At 44.1% G+C, this 21,197-nt stretch overlaps 1 protein-coding gene across 10 annotated transcripts; it reads right to left on the reverse strand.

The window, feature by feature from the left end:
* Nucleotides 1-1,769: 1,769 nt before the first annotated feature.
* GET4 (guided entry of tail-anchored proteins factor 4) lies at nucleotides 1,770-20,777 on the reverse strand. Of its 10 annotated transcripts, none has more exons than XM_084818347.1 (10): nucleotides 20,252-20,324; nucleotides 17,579-17,646; nucleotides 10,487-10,565; nucleotides 9,660-9,741; nucleotides 8,370-8,519; nucleotides 6,903-7,041; nucleotides 5,317-5,457; nucleotides 5,156-5,231; nucleotides 3,390-3,462; nucleotides 1,770-2,865 (listed from the first exon to the last, which is right to left on the reverse strand). In XM_084818347.1, the coding sequence occupies exons 2-10, from the start codon at nucleotides 17,644-17,646 to the stop codon at nucleotides 2,777-2,779; spliced, it is 897 nt and encodes a 298-aa protein (XP_084674473.1). In that variant the 5' UTR covers nucleotides 20,252-20,324; the 3' UTR covers nucleotides 1,770-2,776. The 10 variants fall into 10 exon arrangements, with proteins under 10 accessions (XP_084674473.1, XP_084674472.1, XP_084674471.1 ...); XM_084818346.1 differs by having other exon boundaries at nucleotides 9,660-9,738; nucleotides 20,198-20,324; XM_084818345.1 differs by having other exon boundaries at nucleotides 20,198-20,324.
* Between the last annotated feature and the right edge of the window lie 420 nt (nucleotides 20,778-21,197).

A 21,197-nucleotide genomic window follows, 5' to 3' on the forward strand; every position in this document is an offset into this window, starting at 1 on the left:
CTAGTCACTGACTAGCGGCCATAGGATTGCACCCTAAGACAACTCTGATTTCAAGCATGGCTTCCTGCAGACAGGGCCAGTCTTCCAAGAGAAGGTAACACACTGGGTGGGAATTGCTGAGTTTCTTCAGGACCATAGGATTTGGTAGAATAAGGCTGCCTAAGCCAAGACCTTGTAAAATGCATTTGTAGCCTTTGTGGACGGGACAGACATGGTGGTGTAGCATTAACACAAACAGCATGAGATGGAACACCCTCAGCCCACGACTGAACTCTGCCAAAAATACACCCAGGTAACTTGCAAAGAGGGACTTGCGCAGCTTCAGCCCCAATCTGCAATAGGGAGAGAATATTATCCTTCGTTATAGGATTTTAAGGATAACCATGACTGTGCATATTAAGCGGTTTGAACACTTCAGACTGATTTTTGAGTGCAAGCCTCTCATGTCTTGTCTCGTGCACTCCTCTTTAATCCTCTGAACACATAATGCACACATTATATTGTTTCTTGCAGGAAATGGCTGCTTATTGCAATGGCTGAAGTGTAGACATGTGTCTCAAAGTGGGAAAAGTGTAAAACTGCCCGCCCGAGAATCCTTATTATGTCTTCTCCTGTCTGTGCAAATACCCTCTGCCAGAAGATGCTGTCCATATTCACAGTTGCCCCATTTCCACATTTCATTTGCCTTTGTATTTATTTTGAGGAGGCTGGGAGTGTTTGCAAACAAATGGTATACAGGGCATCTATCCTCTGCCTGAGTTTCCAAGTTTCCTGGTTTTGCAATGAACAAGAAAGAGCCAAATCTAGCGGCAAAGCAGGATATAATAAAATGAAGTAGGAAGAAGAGAGGAAAAACTACTTTGTTCCAACAATTTTGCTGGGACTTGAGAGAAATTAGACTGATGATTCCCTCTATTTGCAAAGCTCAGAGGCAAGTGGATCCTTATGGAGCCAAAACATCCCCCCACACACACACACCAAAGAGGGAGGTAGGAGAGGTGCGGGGGAACCCCAAGCTTTGCAAAAGTACAAAAAATCTTTTAGAAAAAACCCAAAGCAGTCCAATGAGGACTGAAGGTGCTCAGTGGTCCCAGAATGCTGACTGGTGGGGTGGGAGAGAAAAATGGTAGGAGGAGGGAATGGAATATTGTGGAGAAAAGCAAGGCTGGCTGACTAGAACACCAACAGGAGCACACCACACTGCAACATTTGGTTGCAGGTGCCCATGGTTTTATACTATCATGCAATTAATTGCAGAGTGCATCGCCTATTGAAAAGTAATACAGAGGATACCAAGACAGCAGCCATCGGACAGCAAAACAGCATTGGGAAACAAACCTCTTCTGGAATGCATAAATGAACAGATCTGAAAAAGTGACTGGCTGTGATAGGAGGAGCTGGATCACTCACAAGCCAGGTTGGCTGTTAGAGAAACTGATCACGCTGCAAAGTCACTGCCTAAGGTTCTCCTCAGAGGTCTTTAAAACAGCTGATCCACGACCATGTTCAAAAGGCAAGAGTGCTGGAGATCCCAGTATAAAGTATTTATTTAATACTCAACAATTAACACAAATTTATCCTTTTAATTTTTTTTACAGTAAATAAAAATGTATTATCTCCCCTCATGCATGATCACTTTATTAATCTAAGCCTTTTATTTTAAATGTGAAAAAATAAAGTGTTTTCCCCCTTTCATCTTTTAATCATACGGCTAACATCTGGTGTTGTGTATTAATGGAGACAAGATGTAGAATTATATTAAGCCTAGCATGTGGTTTGCAGTTACTTGCAATTTTGTTCTTTTTTTTTTTTTTACATAAAGTGTTAAAATGAATCAATAAACCATCCCATAAAAATAAATATCAAACAAGAACGAACCAAGAGGTCTGCAGCATCCCCTTCTTTTCAAGGTTCACCCTGTTTCAATATATGCATGCTCTGTCTGCCAAAATGTAGTTGTTCTGGCTGGGTCATAGCGAGATTGCGGAACAGTCACAGAATTAAGCCATCACCCAAGGAATAAGAGAGGTGTTTTAGCCACAGTACATACACATACAGTATTACTGGACTAAGAGACATTCTACTTTGACTAAGCCTTCGGTGTTTATGTGATCCACTGGTGTTAAATTACATATTTTACAGTGGAGCAAGACCTTAAAGATGATATAGCCAATCCACAGCACACACACTATTCACAATCTTCCTGGGTTCCCCAAACATATCATTTTCTACGCTGGACACAAATTTGGTATTTCCTGCTTGGGTTTTTGATGTGTACTGCATCTTCTTTGGCTTGTCTTGAAATGCTTTTGGCACCGGGTCTACGGATCATCCCCTCAAGCAACTACAACCCTGCCTTTCAAGACACCCCTTTGTGACAATCAAGCGCTTAATTTATTAGTTTGCTGAAACAAAAATGTAGTTTTTTAAAAATATAAAGCAACAAATGCATGTTTCGGCTTTATTTAGTGTGATTGTGAGAAGAGGGAATACTGCTTATGGAATCACAGGGAAGGCTCCATCTCAGTCTGTCACTGGCCAACGTTATCAGAGGTCCACTAACGATCACACCAAATCAGTTCTCTTGGCTACCCAATCGCATTTTTACATAAATAATATAGACCAAAACATTATGAACATCTCAGCAACCTTCTTTTAAACAGAACAGAGGAGCCCTTTGACCTGTTGAGAAGCGATTGCAGGACTCGTTCTCAAAGTGTCTTTTTTTTTTTTTTTAGTGAGCACATGGTCAGATTCCAAGCAGCTCTGGAAGATGTCAATCCAGTTCAATGGGACTGCTGTCTTCCTGCCCATCTTCTGTATCATCCTCCTCCCCAGCTACCATCAGGCTGTTTAAAAGATTGCCTAGGATGGAAGTATTGGACAAGGGAAAAACGTCAGAGGCGGCCATTTTCTTGCATCCAGTGTAAGGGCAAGTTTTCACATTCTGTTTGAGAGACAGGCAATGCTTGTGGAATAATGGTTATCAATCCACTATTTTTGGACAATTGCCTCTGCTGATAAGACGCCAGTGATGTCTCAAACACATGGCAAGAACCCATTGTTCCACCCAAATTGGCAAGAACCTTTCTAAACAGAGACACAGACATGCAGCTATTTTGGTTCTCATGAGATGTAGACTACTGCTGGTAAGACATACATTGAAACTCATGTTGTATATCATATTTTAATGTTTTAACTTCTGTAAACTGCCCACACAGCTTTGGCTATGGGGCGGCACAGAAATGTAATTAGTCATCATCATCAAGGTTTCCATTCCCACAAGCCCTAAACCTTTGTCAAGTAATGTATGTCAAATTAGAATGAAGGAGTAGCTCACTGCAGTCCTTCATTAAGATAATCACTTTGATCCTTTATGTTAAACTCACCTAGTAGTCCTCCGTAGGATGATGTTTGTTTGGGTGGGACACCAAAGAAGAGCTGTCCTATTCTGTCTAGGTACTAAAAAAAAGACAAGGACAAGGGAATGTTATCACTGGTTCAATTCAGACATCATGCCAAGCCATGGCTTGAATTATCCATAGACTAGTAACCAAACCATGGTTTGGTCTTCTGAAGGACCGTCTACACCTGTATAAGTCTGCTCAAGCATTAAGATCAGCATCACAGATCCCACTCTCTGGCCCACCAGCAAGAGCCTTTAGGCTGGCAGGTGCTAGGGACAGAGCTTTCCTGGTGGTAGCCCCACACCTTTGGAACTCCCTCCTCAGGGAGGTACACATGGCCTCATCACTGCTGGCTTAAAAAAAAATCCCTCCATACCTATTGATTCCAGTCTGTATTTGGTGCTTTAAAAATCATTTGCTGCTGCTGGTGTGTATGTGTTTGTGTGCATGCAAACACACACAACTGTAATTGTATGTTCATCTTTTATAAAACCATAAGTCCGCTTGTGAGGGCAGTGCACCCTGAAAGGCAGATTAAACACCTTTTAATTAAATAAATATACAACAGTGTCTTTTTCTCCCTAAAGATTCAAGTAAGGCTTCTCAAGGGAGAAAAAAGCCAGAGTTCCAAGTTTAAGCACAACGCTAGCCAAGTCTCTAGCTTGTTTAGTCATTGGCAGGAGGAGCCAGGTGGGAGCGATCAAGCCACATGCACTAGCAGAGTTTAAACAAAAACCTCTGCATGCAAACTGGGCCATTAAATAAAATAATTCCCATGAAGTTAATCTTTGTAAACCGCCCAGAGAGCTCCGGCTATTGGGCGGTATAGAAATGTAATAAATATATAAATGCTAACCAGGGTTTAAAACGGAGTGTATCCTATTGTTTTCCATTCTCTCAACACTAGTTTCATAATCTCACTCCTGAGTTATTGCAGCCTGTGGAGGCAGAGTGACGGCTATAACTATGGTACAGCCATTTGGACATCACACCAAACTATTGCTAACCATGGTCTGATGTCTGAACTGAGCCACTGTCACTCACCCAGTTTGCAGCTCCCCACCCCCATGCACACGGTTTGTAGTATTGCTTCCTGGGTGTAGCACCGTGGCTGTGAGGTCGAGCTGTCAATGACAACACTTTTGGTTCAGATTTCGGCTCAGCTATGAACTTGCTATATGGGCTCAAAGCACTCCGCTATTCACTCAGCTTCAGCACCCTGATGTGGGCCAGTACTGTTATCCGCATCTTGCACAACAGGGATTGCCGAGATGTAATTAAAGTGTTCAAAGCACTTCACTTTATACAAGTATTTTTCTTTCTTTCCGAGTTCTAAAACACTACTGAAAACACACACAGAAGAGTTCTTTGTAACTTCGTTTGGTAAGACAATTAAATGAAGGCAAATTTCTATGCTATGCTTTAAGGCAGCTTTCACCAACCTGGTGCCCTCCAGATGCTGGACTACAACTCCCAGCAAGCATAGTTAAAAATGGTTTTGCTTAGAAGTGGTTTTTACAGTGTCTGATCCCCAGAGTTTTGTCGAAGATGCTGCTGTTCCTAGCAACTTAGTGAGTTTATAAGTTAACTTTTTGTTTTTGATTTAGCTTACATTTTACTGTTATTGGTTTACTGTGTTGTGAGCAGCTCTGGAGGTCACATATGGGATTGAAAACCATGGAAGCAAATCAATAGAAAGGCAACTGTATGGAAACAAATGAAATTCCACAGTTTTAAAAGTAACTTACTTCATTATACATGGGATCCCTCTTCAAGGAAGGTTGATACTGTTCGCACAATACTGTAAATACTGTTAGCTTTCCCCTAAAATAGAAGTAACACACAATGTAAAACCAGACTGAAGGGCAAAAAGGTGGCATTTTGCTTGGTGACTAAAGTAAAATTGTACCCGTCAACTGCCAGCAGTAGAAACCAAATGAAGTTGAGCAATGGTTGTATGAAGGGAGGGCCCCTTTCTATGGAAGGATGCTTCTGTGTGTATGTTGTAAAAACCACTAACGCACTGGTTTTGTTTTTCAAGCAGAGAAATCTGAAAAAGGAAACATAAGTTACACCACTGTTTTTAGAGAAGAACTCAACACAGACCTGGTTTGCAAGTCACTGTGGGAAATTGTGGGTTATTTAACCCATGATTTTCAGGGACTTGTGATGTCTGTGAACCGCTTACTTTTATGTAAACAACCTCTGATTGGCGTGATCGGAGGTTGTCAGTGTGACGTGAGAACCTGGAGCGCTGGGTTGTTCAGGGGCTAAACAACCCAGTGCTCCAGGTTCACATATCATGCTGACAACCTCCAATTGTGCCAATTGGAGGCTTTTTACAGAAAATGGAAGCAGCTGATGCACAGCACGTGTCCCCACAAACGTGTGTGAATTAACTCATGATAGGCCACAGTGATGTGTGAACAGCCCCACTGTATCAGTTCTTGGACAAGTATTACTGAGCTTAAGTCTGTTAGAATTTAGACAGCATCCTTAAAGGCCTGTCTGCTCTCACAATAACTGCTGGCATCACCATTATTCCCATTTCAGGGATGGGAAACTAATGGCAAGAGAGGAGGATGCTCCCACTATTGGAGCGGGTGGAGTACTGTGGCTAAGAGTGTGGAGTATGAGCCAGGAAGTCCATGGTTCGAACCTCACCTGGGCTACATTCTCAACAGGTCCTCACTATCCCCTCTGCTTCACACACACTCCAAACTGAATTACAGGGGATAATAAAACTGACCTACCTCATAGGGTCGTAGTGGGATTACTGATATAATACCTTTGCAAACACTTTATTTATTTTTATTTATTTCATATCTATACCGCCCAATAGCTGAAGCTCTCTGGGCAGTTCACAAAAATTGAAATGCTTTAAACATTTCAAATGCTGAATACAGAGGCTAATGCCAAGCAGCCAGCTCAGTATCTGGAACTACTTCCATCAGTGGCCGTTCCCCCTGGCTACATCAGAGGAAGAGATTATTTATTTATTTATTTATTTATTTTCTATACCGCCCAAGAGCCAAAGCTCTCTCTGGGTGGTTCTCAAAAATTAAAGAGATGAGACAGCAACCACCTCCATCCTCTGCTCATTCGAGACCAGCTGCCATTTGGCTCAATGCTTCCAAGCACCATCTCATGCAGGGGATACAGTACTGAATTTTCTTGGTTTTCCTCTACCTTCCCTGTAACTTCCCTTCTCCTTTTATATAGCGTCTATTAAAGTGTAAGCCATTATTTTAAACAGTGAAGCTGTGAATGCACTGGCAGAATTGTGGAATAGAAGTGTAATAAAATACTGAATACTTGATGTACTGGACTAATCTAGTTCAGTGTCCTGAAAAGGCTGAGGAACACTAGGCCCCTGTTCAACTTCTTGTCAAGCCTTTACCGCTACTCCTTCCCTTGTGGTTAAACGAGCTGTCTGAACAAAACAAAATACTCCAAAAAGCAAAGAGGCAAACAAGATGAGAGGAGAACACCTACTGTAACACCGCCTGGGCTACAAACATGTCCACCTCACTACGATATCCCCTGGATGAGGAATATTCTACCAACATGTTTGCACACCCTTCACCGTCTGTGGAGTGCAAGAAGTGATATCGGGATTCACAATAGTTTTGCTCTAAAAGAGAAGTTTTAAAGGGGGAGGGGGGAGAGAGAGATCGAGAGATCAGTTTGCTGTTTATGCCTCTTCCCCAGAACATAATTATAAAAGCAGTCTTTTCTCAGCTTATATTGGCTTATATATTTTAGCATGCAACAAGGGATCTAGAATCACAAGGATCTCGGTTTATTTTTTAAGTTTTTAATCCTTTTCACTTGGCACATGTTTGAGCAGTGTTGCTTAGAGGTTAGAAACATACTAGACTGCATACTCAATTACCCTCTACAACCTCCTCTCTGCCTATATGGCCCCCTCCTCCAAATGCAAAACCACTGCCACAGAAATGTCAATCTGTGACTAGATCAGTACCTAATAAAGTACGTTTGAGTAAATTTGTGGAACTGAGTAAAAAAAAAAGTTTTTCTTGGAACACAGCTTGATGGGGAAGGGTAGCAAAGCAGAATATGAACAACCTTGAAGTTGAGAATATATGGGATCACTGAATGCTTTGCAATGGAATTAGATTTGAAATTTACTTATATTTATTTATTGCATTTATATCTTGCCTTTTTTCCTCTTGCAAGGAACCCAAGCCAGTTTACGTTATCCTCCTCCTCTCCATTTTGTCCTCACAAGAACAACCCTGTGAGGTGGGTTGGGCTGAGAGTCTATGACTGGTCCAAAGTCACCCAGTGAGCTTCCATGGCTGAGTGCGGACTAGAACCCAGATCTCCCGGCTCCCAGTCCAACACTCTAGCCGCTGCACCACGCTGGCTCCCTATTGGGCAGGGTTCTTTTTGAGGATAAGAGGGATCAGATTCCTAAAAAAATCCACTGAGACATGCACCAAGTTTCTAATTTGCCTCTGGTGTGTTCATCCTGGATTTAAAAATAAAGCAGAGACTGAACACACACTAATCCAGGTTGCCATAATCTCTAGCAATGGGGCCAGCGTGGGTTTAGTGGAGCAAGACACATACAAACCAAGACCATTTATTCCACACTGTGACAAGCTTGTCCAAGGAAGAGTAGAATAAAAATTAGATGTTTAGAAGATGCAGGCCAGGCTCCTAAGAGCTATTTTGGGCATGCCTGTGGGCTTGCACATGCCCAATGCGACTCTTCACTTTCTCCTGCAACAGCAGACCTGCTCTCCATGCCATATCACAGACTGCCTTGGAAATCCCTGTTTGTTTCCAAAGCAGTCTGAGACATGGTATGGGAGCTGCTCTTCAAAGCCCCCCTGGGCACACAGAACTCTTTGGGGCCTAGGTCGCAGTGTCTGGAGCCTTTGAGGAATAAGAAGCCAAAAGACTTAATGGTCAGTCACACTGAGCTGTTCCTACCTTTCCACAACGTGATGGCTAGCAGCTGGTGTAATTTCGGATGCCCAAGTTTTCCAGATCCGCCACTGGACCACTTCAGTGCCCTTGACACAAAAGCCACTCTCTCAGGCGAATTTTGATCCATCAAGCTGAACACTTTCGCAAGGTTCTCTAGAAGCAATCACAACAAGCAACACTTAGAAAAACTTTTTTTTTAATGGCAACTGTGTGTTTGTGCTTTGTTTTAACGCACCTGGCAGAAAAACTCTCAAGACACTTAGTTAAAGTTTCCTAATAACGTAAATAATTTTATTTAGGGGTTGGCAAGAAACACTTAATTGACCTCTCTGCTGCAGTGCTAGGAACCACACCCTTTGCTAACAAGTGATGGAGAAAAAAAAATCTCTTGTCCAATGGCTTAACACAGAAGTCCTGAAACTATGAGAATCACAGGGAGGCAGAGAGAAGACCATTCAGAGGACGCCGCCAAGGACCAATTGCCTGCAGTTAGGAGTATGGTTTCAGGAGGACGCTGCCGGTAAGATGCAAGATTGGTGAGTTACAAAACACTCTCTCTCTCTCCCAGCCTTCATCCCGTTCTCAAACCCCTGGGATCAGCAGTCAAGGTGGGGAAAAAATATCTTCACAGGATTTCCAGATGGGCAGCTTGCGAGAAGAGCTTTATCAACTTCATGCTTACCGAATCAGACAAGCAAAGGACAAAAAGGTCGACCCACGAGCAGTGAGCACATCGTCAAGCGGACTGGATGGAGACGTGGCTGTCCATCAAAACGGCAAAGAGGTCAATTATTGTGCAGACATTACAGGTTGTGCCTGTGTTGGGGAGAGGACAGTGCCAAAGATCACGCTCCACCTACAAACAGCTATGCTTGTTCAGAACCATGGTCGGGCCATTAATAAGAGTTTATTTTCCAGTGATTTGGTACCAGTTGAAGATAGGTCTATCGGAAGTCTCTACTCGTCTATCAGAGGTCTCTAGCCATGATAGCTATAAATGTCAGTGTACAGAGGCTGCAACTCTCTGATTATGATGCAGAAAACAATCAGGGAGGGATGGCCATCACCTTCATGGCTTGTTGTGAGCTTTGAGAGGCATCCAGCTGGCTGCTGCTGGAAACGTAAGACTGGACTAGATTGAAATTGGTCTGTTCTAGCAAGACAATTCTCAAGTTTTCCCAGCTCAGGCTGACAAGGGACCACAATAAAAATGTACCGCAAGATGCGACACCACTGGTTACACATCAGAATGCTGGGCGCACAGCAACAAAGACAGACCGAGGAACCTCTCACCTAATAGCTCATCTGTAACTTTTGCATCCGATTTCTCCAGGGATTCTAGAACTAGCATGGACAGATCAGCAGCACTGTTCTGCTAGAAAACACAGAAGAAGACAAGCCAAATAGATACAACTAAGCAGCACCCACACAAACATTAGGAGGGGAAAGTGACAAATTATATTTTTGAAAGAGACATTCACCTTGTGCTATTAACATGCTGCTCGACTAATTCTCTCGAGTCATCTGAACTGTTTTATTCAAGCTTGTACAACTATGGTGGTGAATGTTGCTGTTGTTATGAGCATATTTTGTAACATTCTATGGAGTAATTATTTAGGGCGCGGTTATGCTTTGTCTGGGCTGCTGCTCTGCCAATGCAATCACTCTGCTCTCGTCTTTTCTAGCTTTAAAGGCCTCTTTAACTGGAGTGGGAGGGAGTTGCGGCTGTGTGCTCTGCTGTATTAGCTACTCTCTATTTTAGCCCTACAGAGCTTGTATGCCTTTAAGGCCTTGGGGGGAGGAGGGGGGGTTCAATCTTGCCCTGTGCTCAGCACTGTGTATTAAAATACTCGTGGTCTGGCTCTTTCCCAGCTTCAAAGAGCTACTAAGAAAGACAGATCATGCATGCTAGGTGTGTGGCAGGTGTCGTTCTGCCATCTCAGTGCTTGCCTGGAGTTAACTGCCACATGCCTGAGGTGACCACATAAATAGCAGAGCATTCGGTTGTCTGAAAAACACTGCAACTGGCTACAATCGAGCAGCTTTCAGCACCACTCCCACCACCTTTCAGCATTAGTTATTTATTGCATCATCTTCACACAACTTTGAATGGGTCTTACTTGATTGTGACTGAAGAACAACAGGGCCCCCGAATACATGAGTTCTCTTGCTTCCACATGTTTGCCTTGCGACATGTACCTGCAAAAACACATACATACATGGAGTGAAAGGCATCCAGAATACAGCATGAAAAGGTCGGCTTTCAAATGTTTGCAATTCATTAGGAGCAAGACTTTTTCAATCTCAAGGGGCCATGGACAGAAGAATTGTTGAAGCAAGCAGACACCTATGGAAGGTGATGATGTACAAGATCCGTGGAATTATACCTATCAATTGTTCCTCACTCTCAGCAGACAAATTCACATTTACCCTCCCAATGAAAGACAACGTAGGTATTTGAGCACCCTCCCCGCCTTTGTTTGGAAGAAGAAAACAAACTCCTTCCCCGCACAGTGCAGGCAGTTGCAGAGAGTTCTCAGTATTAACCTGTCACGGGCTCCTCCTCATCTTTCTGCCCTTATTTTGCATTATCATCCCGCTCGCATTCTTACCCGCCCAAGGATTTCCATTTCCCTTGCTCGGCTCCATCCATTCTCTCTTGTGGCTACCTATTCCTGGAATTCTCTTCCAGAGCATTTGTGGACGGTTGGTCCAATGACTGTTTTTAAATCTCAGTTTAAAACTTTTCTCCAAAGCTTTGGGAACTTTAGCTTAGATGTTCTTCATTGCAGCTGCCAATCCCTGGGCTGCTGGTCAAGAGAGACAGTGCCCTTGCCCAGCAACTTAAATGATGGAAAAGTGAAGATTCGCTCCACACAATCCAAATAAATAAAGTATGTAAATAAAGATTTGGCACACATAAAAGAAAGCACTATTTATGGACTAACTTCCCAACAAGCTGACCCCTGGCTGCCTTTGTCAGCGGCAGCACCCGGCTTTTTTTTTTTTAAATCAAAAACCTCTCATTCGTTGTGGCAGCTGTTCTCCCCCACAGTGCTGGAAGCCTTCTCCAACCATGGCTGCCTACACTGGCCTCCAAAGAAAGCAAATCTGCGCTCTTTGTCCGGGGGCCAATACAAGGAGGAGAATGGGTGCATTCGCCGAGGGTGCTTCTTGCTCTGGACCTAGCTTGCCCCGTGTCAAGTTGCCCATTCAATGCACTTGTAAAAACCACCACATCCCATCACAGGGTCCTGTTTTTCTAGATTTGCCAATCCTCTGTTATTAGACATCATGGTTGTGTGCACCGCATTTACAGTGTGCATGAAGGGGTCCTTCAGGCTGCTGCATCCCCCACTCAAATCCCAAAGCAGGGTGTGGCATCTGGTACAGCAGCAGTTGATGGCAGCCAAGATGGACGTAAATCTGGATAGACACTAAAAGTACGGGCAGATGGCAACTCAGTTTGGTATTTGGGTGCCAAGCTAGAATCACAGGAAGCCAGCACACTGGGTATCTTCAAAGGGTACCCTTTTCTTTTCTTGGCACATTGTTGCAGTGCAGCCCTTGGCATACGGACTGCATGGCCCAGAAGATCCTACGCTCACTAACACCAGCATTGTGGATGGGAAGGGAATAGCAAGAGACTAGCATGACTAGAGTCCATCTTCATGACTGCTGCCTGAACACACCCGAGGAAATGTCCTGATCTTCATTCTCTTATCACATGATCAGCAACCACTGCTCCCCATACTGCGATCACACACCTTAATATCTCAAGCTATGCTGTACTTCCTAGGGTGTACCTTATTTCAGAAGCTTCCTGTTCATTACAGAGACACACGCCCCTGACTGCACGGAGCCTCCAGAATAATCACTCTATGCCAACCAACAGTCAGCTTGCTTCTGAAAACCACCATCAGAAAACAGAGTTCTGTTTAAGTAAAACACTCTTACACTGATTGTATGAAATTCCCCATTGCAAAGTGCTCCTTAACTTCTCTCATCCAAAGGGCTTTTGTCTTTCTAGATCTGAGGACAAGAAGTACATTTAGAAAAACGGTAGCATCTATGGCTAGCAAAGTATCTGTGAGAAGCCTACCAAGAGGAGATCTGCCCCTTGTAAAATAACTGCCCTGAAGTACAAGAATATAATGAGGCTTCTGCCACTCTAAATATTCATGAAGATACTCCCAGAACCTTTTGATTTTGCACTCTTTCACTCCTGCTTATTACCCCTCTCAGTTGCTGCTTTGGAGCACTATTTTTTAAAGAGGGTTTTTCTTGCTGATTCCATGAGCCAATCAGGGATCATGTAGTCAGAATATCATCATGGTGCCAGGTCACATTGGGCATTGGACATATCACATTGGGCTGCATGATGATATCACAAAACAAAACCTGAGAGGGCACTACTTCCTGCCCTCACGCTTACTGGAAGACTATTTCCACACTGTTTCACGGCCACTCTGAATTATTGCCAAAATGGGGGAGGGGTGCAATTTCCAAGGGGTGAATTAGTCTGTGCCCCCTCTCCATTCTGGCTCAGGGTCATCCCTAAGTGGATACAATTCAGCATCCTGAGCACAAAACCTTTTCTTTTTATTTCTAAACCTTTCAGTGGTCTGTGACAATAGGCAATGGCTACTGAAATCTCAAAAGCCGGGAAAGGGTTCCTTGTCCATCCTGTATAATTATTGACATGATCATGTAAAATAAGCACACAAATTTGCTTAAGGGCTAAATCCAATGTATGTTTAGACAGAAAGGAAGTCTTACAACTCCTAGAATTCTCATGCTGGCTAGGAAATGCTAGGAGTTGTAGGGTTTTTTTTTCCTGTCTAAACATGCATAGGATTCTGCCCTAATACGCTTAAGTTTTAGAGGTCACCAAATTCCATTTTTCTTGCCGCACAATTCTAGCACACACTATCACAGCTCCAATCATGACTTAGTTATAACCTTGACTGTTATAGGAATCCAGACAGTGAATCATTTCTCACTGGTCTGGAATACTGGCACAGCTAAGAACATCAAGCTCATGTTTTTGCTCCAATTAATAACTCACAGTACGTAATCTTTTTGTTTCATCAGTTTACTTTAGAAAATGCTACACAGCATTAATAAACGGATAAGCTGTACAGGAACAAGCACCTCTCAGGTTCTCTGAATTACAGATGGCACAGCAAAACTATCCTTTAGAGGGTTAAGGAACTTTGTAGCCATGCACTGGGGGACAGGATAGCAACCCCAAGTTTTGCTATGCGGTACGTGACCACTACTGTACAAGAAGAGCAAATGCTGTCCAAACAGTGTCACAAAACCATCTTACCAAACTTGCCACAATGAGGTCCAATTCCTATCATTTCATTGTCAGCACAAATGCAAGGTCATGGACCCTTCCAACAGTACAATTCTATGATTCTACTAGTCTATGAAGCCCAATATTCAGATACTAAAGGGCATGAAAAGTTTATAATCCCAATACTATAAGTGAACATGCTAGAATGGGGGTACAGTGAAACAGAAAAAAAAAAAAAAAAAAGAAGCTCAAGACTGCTTTCAAACTCTTTAATTCTTTGAACATGACTGTTATATTGTTACAACATGCAGAACTAACATTTTCTCTGCAGGAGTTTTTACTAGTGTCTGAACAGGTTAAAAAAAGATAAACTGGCACAACATGTAGTATGACATAAGTGTCTCTTTTTGGCAGTTCATGTACTCTTGAGCCTTCCCTGTTGTTCATTCAATCCCTGTTGTGAATTCAATCACATTCAAAGCATCCTAAAACTTGTCACTTAATGTCATTCCACAGGCTAATACTTAAACAGCTTCTTGCATTTATCATCTATAAATGGAATTCTGAAGTGTACTAAGTATTTTGATAAGCTCATTCAACTACTCTCATCCAGAAAAGAAGACTCATGCACAGATGCAAGCTTGCGTGTGTGTATCCCTTCGGGAACTGTGGATCTAAAAGGAATATTCGGATGCACATCTGGGTGTGGATGCTTCCTATACACACTGCATTATATTCAATAGGACAGAGATCTGGATACGTTCTGGTGCAATTAGTCATGCATAAATACCATTTTATGCAGGACTAGAGCTGGATTGGGGTCAGTATGTTCAAATCAGAAGTTAAGGTATTACTAATTTTTTTCTCCTGATTTTTTTCCCCATTTTACCTAGGCTCCTGTATTTTAAATCATGTTGCATATCCCACTTTCCTAAGTTACTCCTATGACACATGGTATCACAAAGAATTCAGCCTCCTTTTCTTTTCCATTTAAAACACCTAAAGGGTGTGATGCAGTGGACTGAACATACCACAGAATGGCTTTAGTATAACAGCCACTTTCAGAATGCCTTAAATTCATTTCCAAGCAATGTTCTGAATTTCAAATTTTGGTCACTTCACGTATTCAAATTTCTCAAATCTGCAAAAGGCTTTGTATTGCCTGGGTGAAAGAAATGATACAGAGGAAAATAAAGAAAGACATGGAATCATAGAATAGTAGGGTTGGAAGGGGCCTACAAGGCCATCGAGTCCAACCCCCTGCTCAACACAGGAATCCAGGTCAAAGCATCCCTGACAGATGGCTGTCCAGCGTCATCCTGAATGCCTCCAGTGTGGGAGAGCCCACTACCTCCCTAGGTAATTGAAGGTATGCAATTATCACTCCAAACTCAAGTGAAACAAAGAGAAATAAGAACTTATGCTTTAATAAATGTGTTAGTCTTAAAAGTGCTATAAGACAGAGTTGTTTTTACTGCACACAGCTACCCATGTGGAAGCTGGAAGAGAAGAGAGTAAGCAAGTAGTACAAACCCCTGCTCAACCATGAAACTCATTAGGTAGCCTTTGGTCAGTCACTATCTCTCATCCAAACCTTTCTCACAGGGTTGTTTGTGAAGATATAATGGGGAAAACGTATGTACCCTGCCCTGAACAGTGGAAGGGCAGATACAAATAATAAAATTGAAATGAATTAGAAATCAGGTAAGGTGAAAACATCCTGAGTACAACCAACCCCATTACGTGCACCGTTTTAAGACAAGCAAGGAAAATGATAGTGCATTTTAATTTTTTCATTAGAAGAGCTGGTACTCTTAAATTTCACGATTAAATCCTACAGTATAACAATCTCAGCTTCCATTTTAAATAATTTGTAGCCCTCTCAACTGTGAGAAGAGCTTCGTTCTAACATCAACTGTACAATACATATTGTTTTAATTATGTTGTTTATAGTGATAGATTTTCAATCTAAACTTGAGCCAACCCTAGTACAGTTGGCACCCTGGCATAGAACAGGTTTATTCCTACCTGCTCCAAGATAATAGTAGTGCTAAAGCGTAAATGACATTTGGGTTAGGAAACAATGCTTGTCTTTAAATGCAGCTGTTACTAGGCAGAAGTGAGGGAGGATAGCATGACAAAGCACCAGGTTTTATATAAAGTAGTAAATCTGTAGAGGGACAAGAAAGTGGTCCTGATTCCACCAGTGTAATAAGAGCACAACTGAAGCAGTTATGAGGGCAAGCTTCTATCACACATTTATATCGCATAGCAGCAAATTGCCATTAACCCCACCACAAAATGGCTTCTGCACAACAGCTCATGTTTCCAAAATACCCTGAATTTATTTCTAAGCAATGCCCTGAAACTCAGAACTTGATCACTCCACGTATTCCAGTTTGTGCAGTCTGCAGAAGGCTGTGTATTCACTGGGGGGGGGGGGGGGAATGTGGCAGAGAAAAGTAAAGAGGGAAACTGAGGTGTGCATTATCAACTCCAACCTCAGAGAAGAGTGTACAGACTTCCAGCCACCTCAGCTGGACTGACTCAAGGGGACCTTTGCTGGTTTTTGGCTAGAAGGATGGACATACACTGCCCCTCCACTCACATACCCTTGCCTTGAACCGATACTGTTTCAATTAGACCTCTGGGGAGATACATGATCTGTGACAGTGCTCATCTCAGCTCACACACTTAAAAGCCCTTCCTCCCTCTAGCTACTAAACCCAAGAAGGCAATAAAAATTCCCACCACTCTCACAATATTGAGTCCCTTCTCCCACTCCTGCTTCAGAACAAGGCTTCTTTTACTTTGGGGTTTGGGTGTAAATGCCTCTCCCTGGCCTGTTCTTCATACCACCATCAAATGTATCAGCTTATAGCCACAAATTTCTGCTCTTCTTCATGTATCCAGTGCTTCAGACTGGATATTGACTGCGTGCTGAAGATAATGAATCAAAGGTTACTTACCCACTAACGCTCAAGCTACCCCATCCTACACATCCATAAACCAGAGTGAATTTCGTCCCAGACTTCCTGTACAGATGAATGCAGGGACCCAAATCCACAGTGGGGATGGGGAGCCAGCTGTGATTGTTATCCCTAAATACCTCAAGTGGGAATGTCTTGCATACGGCTTAAACCCTATACACTGCTTCCTCCATTACAGACAATCACAATCTTTTAAGTTCAGCCAAGTGCATCCTATCCATAGCTCTCATCCTATGCATATTACAAAAACAAGAGTAAGTAGATGGGGATTTCTGAGGAGATGCACCACACCTGTTCAATTCTATTCAAGCACAGATTCATCAAAAGTTCAAGCAAGCGCATTTCTGGGAAGATTTAGTACCTGGGCTGACTTTTAACTGATGGGAGTGAAGCATTTTTTAATGTAATGTGTTATTTAAGCTGTGTGGTGTAATTAAAATTGTTACTATCTGCCCTAATTTCTAAGGGTGGGTCAGTTTAGGAATTCTGAAGGCAAAAGGAGAAGGGGACAGGAGAGGATGAGATGGCTAGATAGCATCACCGATGCAATGAATATGAACTTGAGCACACTCCGGGAGAGAGCGGAGGACAGGAAGGCCTGACGTGCTATGGTCCATGGGGTCACGAAGAGTCGGACACGACTAAACGACTGAACAACAACTTGGGGCTGGCTGAGGGGGGGTATGGAGGTTGTAGCCCAAAACCTCTGGAGGATACTAGCTTTGGGAAGGCTGTCCTGGTGGTGCCTCAGGGGTGAGGAGACCATGCCCTTGCTCAAGGCCTGGTGTGCTATGGTCCATGGGGTCACGAAGAGTCAGACACGACTGAACAACAACAAAAACAAGAACAGAGTTTCCAACTCCTCGATTTCAAGCCGATTTATTCAAAATTAAATGCCAAATTATTTCAAAATGACTTACCTCCAAATGAAGACAGATTTATTGTAGCACAAATTTTCACCAACTGAAGCCCATGTTGTCAGATACATCTGATTAAGCAAGATCCAGTCAACAAAAGCTTAGAACAACACATTGCTTAGTGTTTAAAATAACCATGTCTTTCCCTCCTCAGGTATCACTAAGATGTCTGTCCCCTTGCTGGATTAGGAAGAGGTGGCCACAACAACATAAGCATGGCCTTGCTGGATCAGAGCAAAGATCCATCTAGTCCAGCAGTTTTTCAACTGTAAGCAGCTGTGTGAGCAGGAAATGAGGGTAATTTGCTTGGCCCTCAACATCTGGTCCTCAGGGGTCTACAGTTTCTCAAAATGGAAGATCTCTACTTAGTCTTCAGGGTTAGTAGCTGATGAGAGACCTACTCTCTCTAAGTTTGTCTATCTCTTTATAAAGCCACCAAAGCAGTGGCAATCACATTTTATGGCAATGAATTCCAGATGTCAACTGTGTGTTGTGTGATACATTGCTACCCTTTTGATAGATCCTTAACCTATCTAAATCATTCCATGACTAAGTCTAGTATCATAAAAGATTCTACAAGAGCAGCTATGTCAGTCTCTTACAATCAGCACAGAAAAAAGCTAGGAAGACTGTGTTATCTCCAATTACTGCTCTTGTGAATAGCCACTGTATTTATCTTGTATACATTTAAGCTTTGCACAGAAATGCCACAGACTGCTTAGCTTTTCTATTCCACAGCCCTTTTGCTCCACTGTTTACCATTCTCCCACCACATATCTGCACACTGAGTGTAATCATACATCTGACAAAGTAGACTCTAGCCCACACACAAAAGCTACTTCCATAATAAATCTGTTAATCTTTAAGATGCCACGGGTCCCCTTTTTGTTTGCTGTAATAGGCCAAAAGAGCTACTGGAATGTGTGCTTATCTTATATCAATTTGAGCTTTGCATAAAAATGTCAGACAGCACACCTCTTGCAAACCATGACCTTTTAGTCCCACTACCAGGAACATAGGAAGTTGCTTTACACCACAAGGTCAGACTAATTGTCTGCCATCTAGCCCAATCTTGTCTACTATGGCTGGGAGCAGCTCTTAGGCAGAGGTCTTTCCCATCACTGGCTACCCCACCCTTTTATTTGCAGATGCCAGGGATTGAACATGGGCCCCCCTCCATGCAAAGAACTGAGCTGTGGTCTCTCCCAAAAGATACAAAACAGTATGTGCCTGCTGGGACACAAACCCGAGTCACAAGGGCTGTGACCCTTGTGGGTCATAGGTTTTTCTTTGTACCTATGTGTGTCTATATCACTAATCCTCGTTCCACATTTTACCAAGCTTTAAGTCAACATAATGGCATTTGCCCATATCCTCCCCGCCCCTTCTCATTCAGTTTCCCCACTATTTTAGACTATAACCCCCTTGGAGCCAGGGACCTGCCTCCACTACCTATGTAATGCTAACATGGCATCCATAGTGATGGCACAGTATAAATAAATGATATAGCTGCATGCCATAAATCTTCCAGAGGCGGTAGCGCTATTAGTCTGTTGTGCCCCAAACAAGTCTTACTGCACCTTAAGGACCAACAAATTTATCACAGCATAAGCTTTAGTATTTGCTGAAATAGACTAGAAGATCACAGGTAGGGGGCAACATCTGTTGTTTGCCCCTCCCCCAAAGCGCCTAACCCTCAGAGGCTTACTGCTCCTGAACATGGAGGATCAATTTAGCAATTAAAATTAATAGCTTCTGACAGACCTGTGCCCTCTGTGTATTTGTCCAGTGCTTTCCAGTCTCCAAGAGCTTACGCCATAAAATATTTGTTGCGACAAGACTCCTTTTCTAAGCACTATAGTGGCAGTAGTGTGTATGTACGTATGCATATGGTTGGGACAGGGAAAAGGAAGGAAATACACCCTCCCCCCCGCAACCAGTCTCACACAAGTCTTGGAAGAGGACAGAGCCTCTTTCCTCTCCCCCCACCCCACTCTTGACTCCCTATCTGAAGTGTGTGTATATAAGTACATGTACACACAGATCTATCTATATACCCATACGCACAGTGTGTGTGTGTGTGTGTGTATATATGCACACACAAATACACATGGTTCTAAGCACCTCTCATTATTCAGCCCCCTTTCCCTCCCTGCAACCCACTCCAAACGTAACTCCAAACGCCCAACTCCCCATCTTAAGTGCATGTGCATGTACGTACACACATCTATATATGCATACGTGTGTACAAAACTATGTATATGCACACGTACAGACAGACATACACATGGCTCTAAGCACCTCTTTCAACCCCTCTTCCCTGCCCTCACCCAGCTCCCAAAGCCAAGAGAACTTGGCTGCCCATCTTTTGTGTGTGTGTGTTGTGTGAGAGTGTCTGTATGTAATAAGTGTGTGTGTGTACACACCTATCTACATACACATCCATGCATGCACCTATGTGTGTGGTATATACACACTCGCAGGCACATATACACACGGCTCTAAGCACCTCCCTCATAATTCTGCCCAGTTTTCCTGCCGTCACCCAGCTCCCAAAGCCAACAGCCCTTGGCTGCCCGTCTCAAGTGTGCGTGCATGTAATACACACGTACACGTACACACCTCTCTCTCTAGATACATATACACATGTGCGTGTACGTACACACAGGCACGCACCCAAACAGACACGCACAGCGGGCTCGAAGCGCCTCCCTCATCACGCAGCCCTCTCTTTCTCTCACTCCGGCCTACGCGAGAGACACCCCGAACCGCCCCCTGCGAGCCCCTCCTCTTTCCCGACCAATCGGGCCTCGGGAGCGCGAGAGGGGCAAGCGGCTCAGCCAATAGCACTGGGGGAGGGCGCGGGCGGAGGGCTGCTGCTGTGCGCGGCCGACAGCTGGTGCGTGACCAGAAGCGTCTGGAAAGAGGAGGGGCGAAGGGGGGGCGAGGAAGATAAGCGAGCGAAAGGGCCGCCCGTCACCTGAAGAAGAGCGTCCGGTACATCTGGTGCGCCTCATAGTAGTCCCCCTTCTCCACGCTGGCGCGCAGCTTGCCCTCGACGCGTTGGACGCCGCCCCGGTTCCGGCCGCTGCTGTTGCTGCTGGCACCGCCGCCCTTCAAGGCCTCTTGCTCCGCCGCCATGACTGCGGGGCGGGGAGAAACGCCAGGCGAGACGGCCTGAGTCGCCTCACGCCACGCACGCGCGTACGCAAGGCGGCGCGCCTCCTCGGCTTCCGTCGGCTCCGCCTACCCGACAATGGGGAGAACGACGGCGGCCGGCGAGGGACAAACGCCTAGTCCCAGGAGCGCTCCGCCGGTGTGACGCGCCTCGTCACGTGCCTCCGCGGAGACGGTGGCCCTGGAGGGGGAAGTCACCCCGGCGGCGTTTCCATGGCGACGCTGTCCTTGGTTTCAAGGGGGGGCGGGGGGGGAGAGAAAAAGAGCGAGGAGAAGCTGGCCGATGTTAACAGCATGACGTTAAGGGGGTTTGCTCGGGAGTGAGTCCCACTGAGTTTCATGGGGCTTACTCTCAAGTCAACAAGAGTGGCGGCTTAGGCGTTGCCAGGAGAGAGGAAAAGCATCACCGAAAAGGGCACCAATTTGCATAGTATTTGCATATGCT

Source organism: Heloderma suspectum, chromosome 12 (assembly GCF_057233095.1).
Source record: "Heloderma suspectum isolate Gila_16-S chromosome 12, 16-S_ref, whole genome shotgun sequence".
Taxonomy (NCBI): Eukaryota; Metazoa; Chordata; class Lepidosauria; order Squamata; family Helodermatidae; genus Heloderma; species Heloderma suspectum.

Coding starts and splice junctions, on each gene's coding strand:
- GET4 (XM_084818343.1), bottom strand. CDS start 20,716: ATGGCGGCGGAGCAAGAGGCCTTGAAGGGCGGCGGTGCCAGCAGCAAC. Junction 8,520..9,659: donor AGTTACAGATGAGCTATTAG/GTGAGAGGTTCC, acceptor GATTGCTTCTAG/AGAACCTTGCGAAAGTGTTC. Junction 7,042..8,369: donor AGCCATCACGTTGTGGAAAG/GTAGGAACAGCT, acceptor CTTCTCTTTTAG/AGCAAAACTATTGTGAATCC.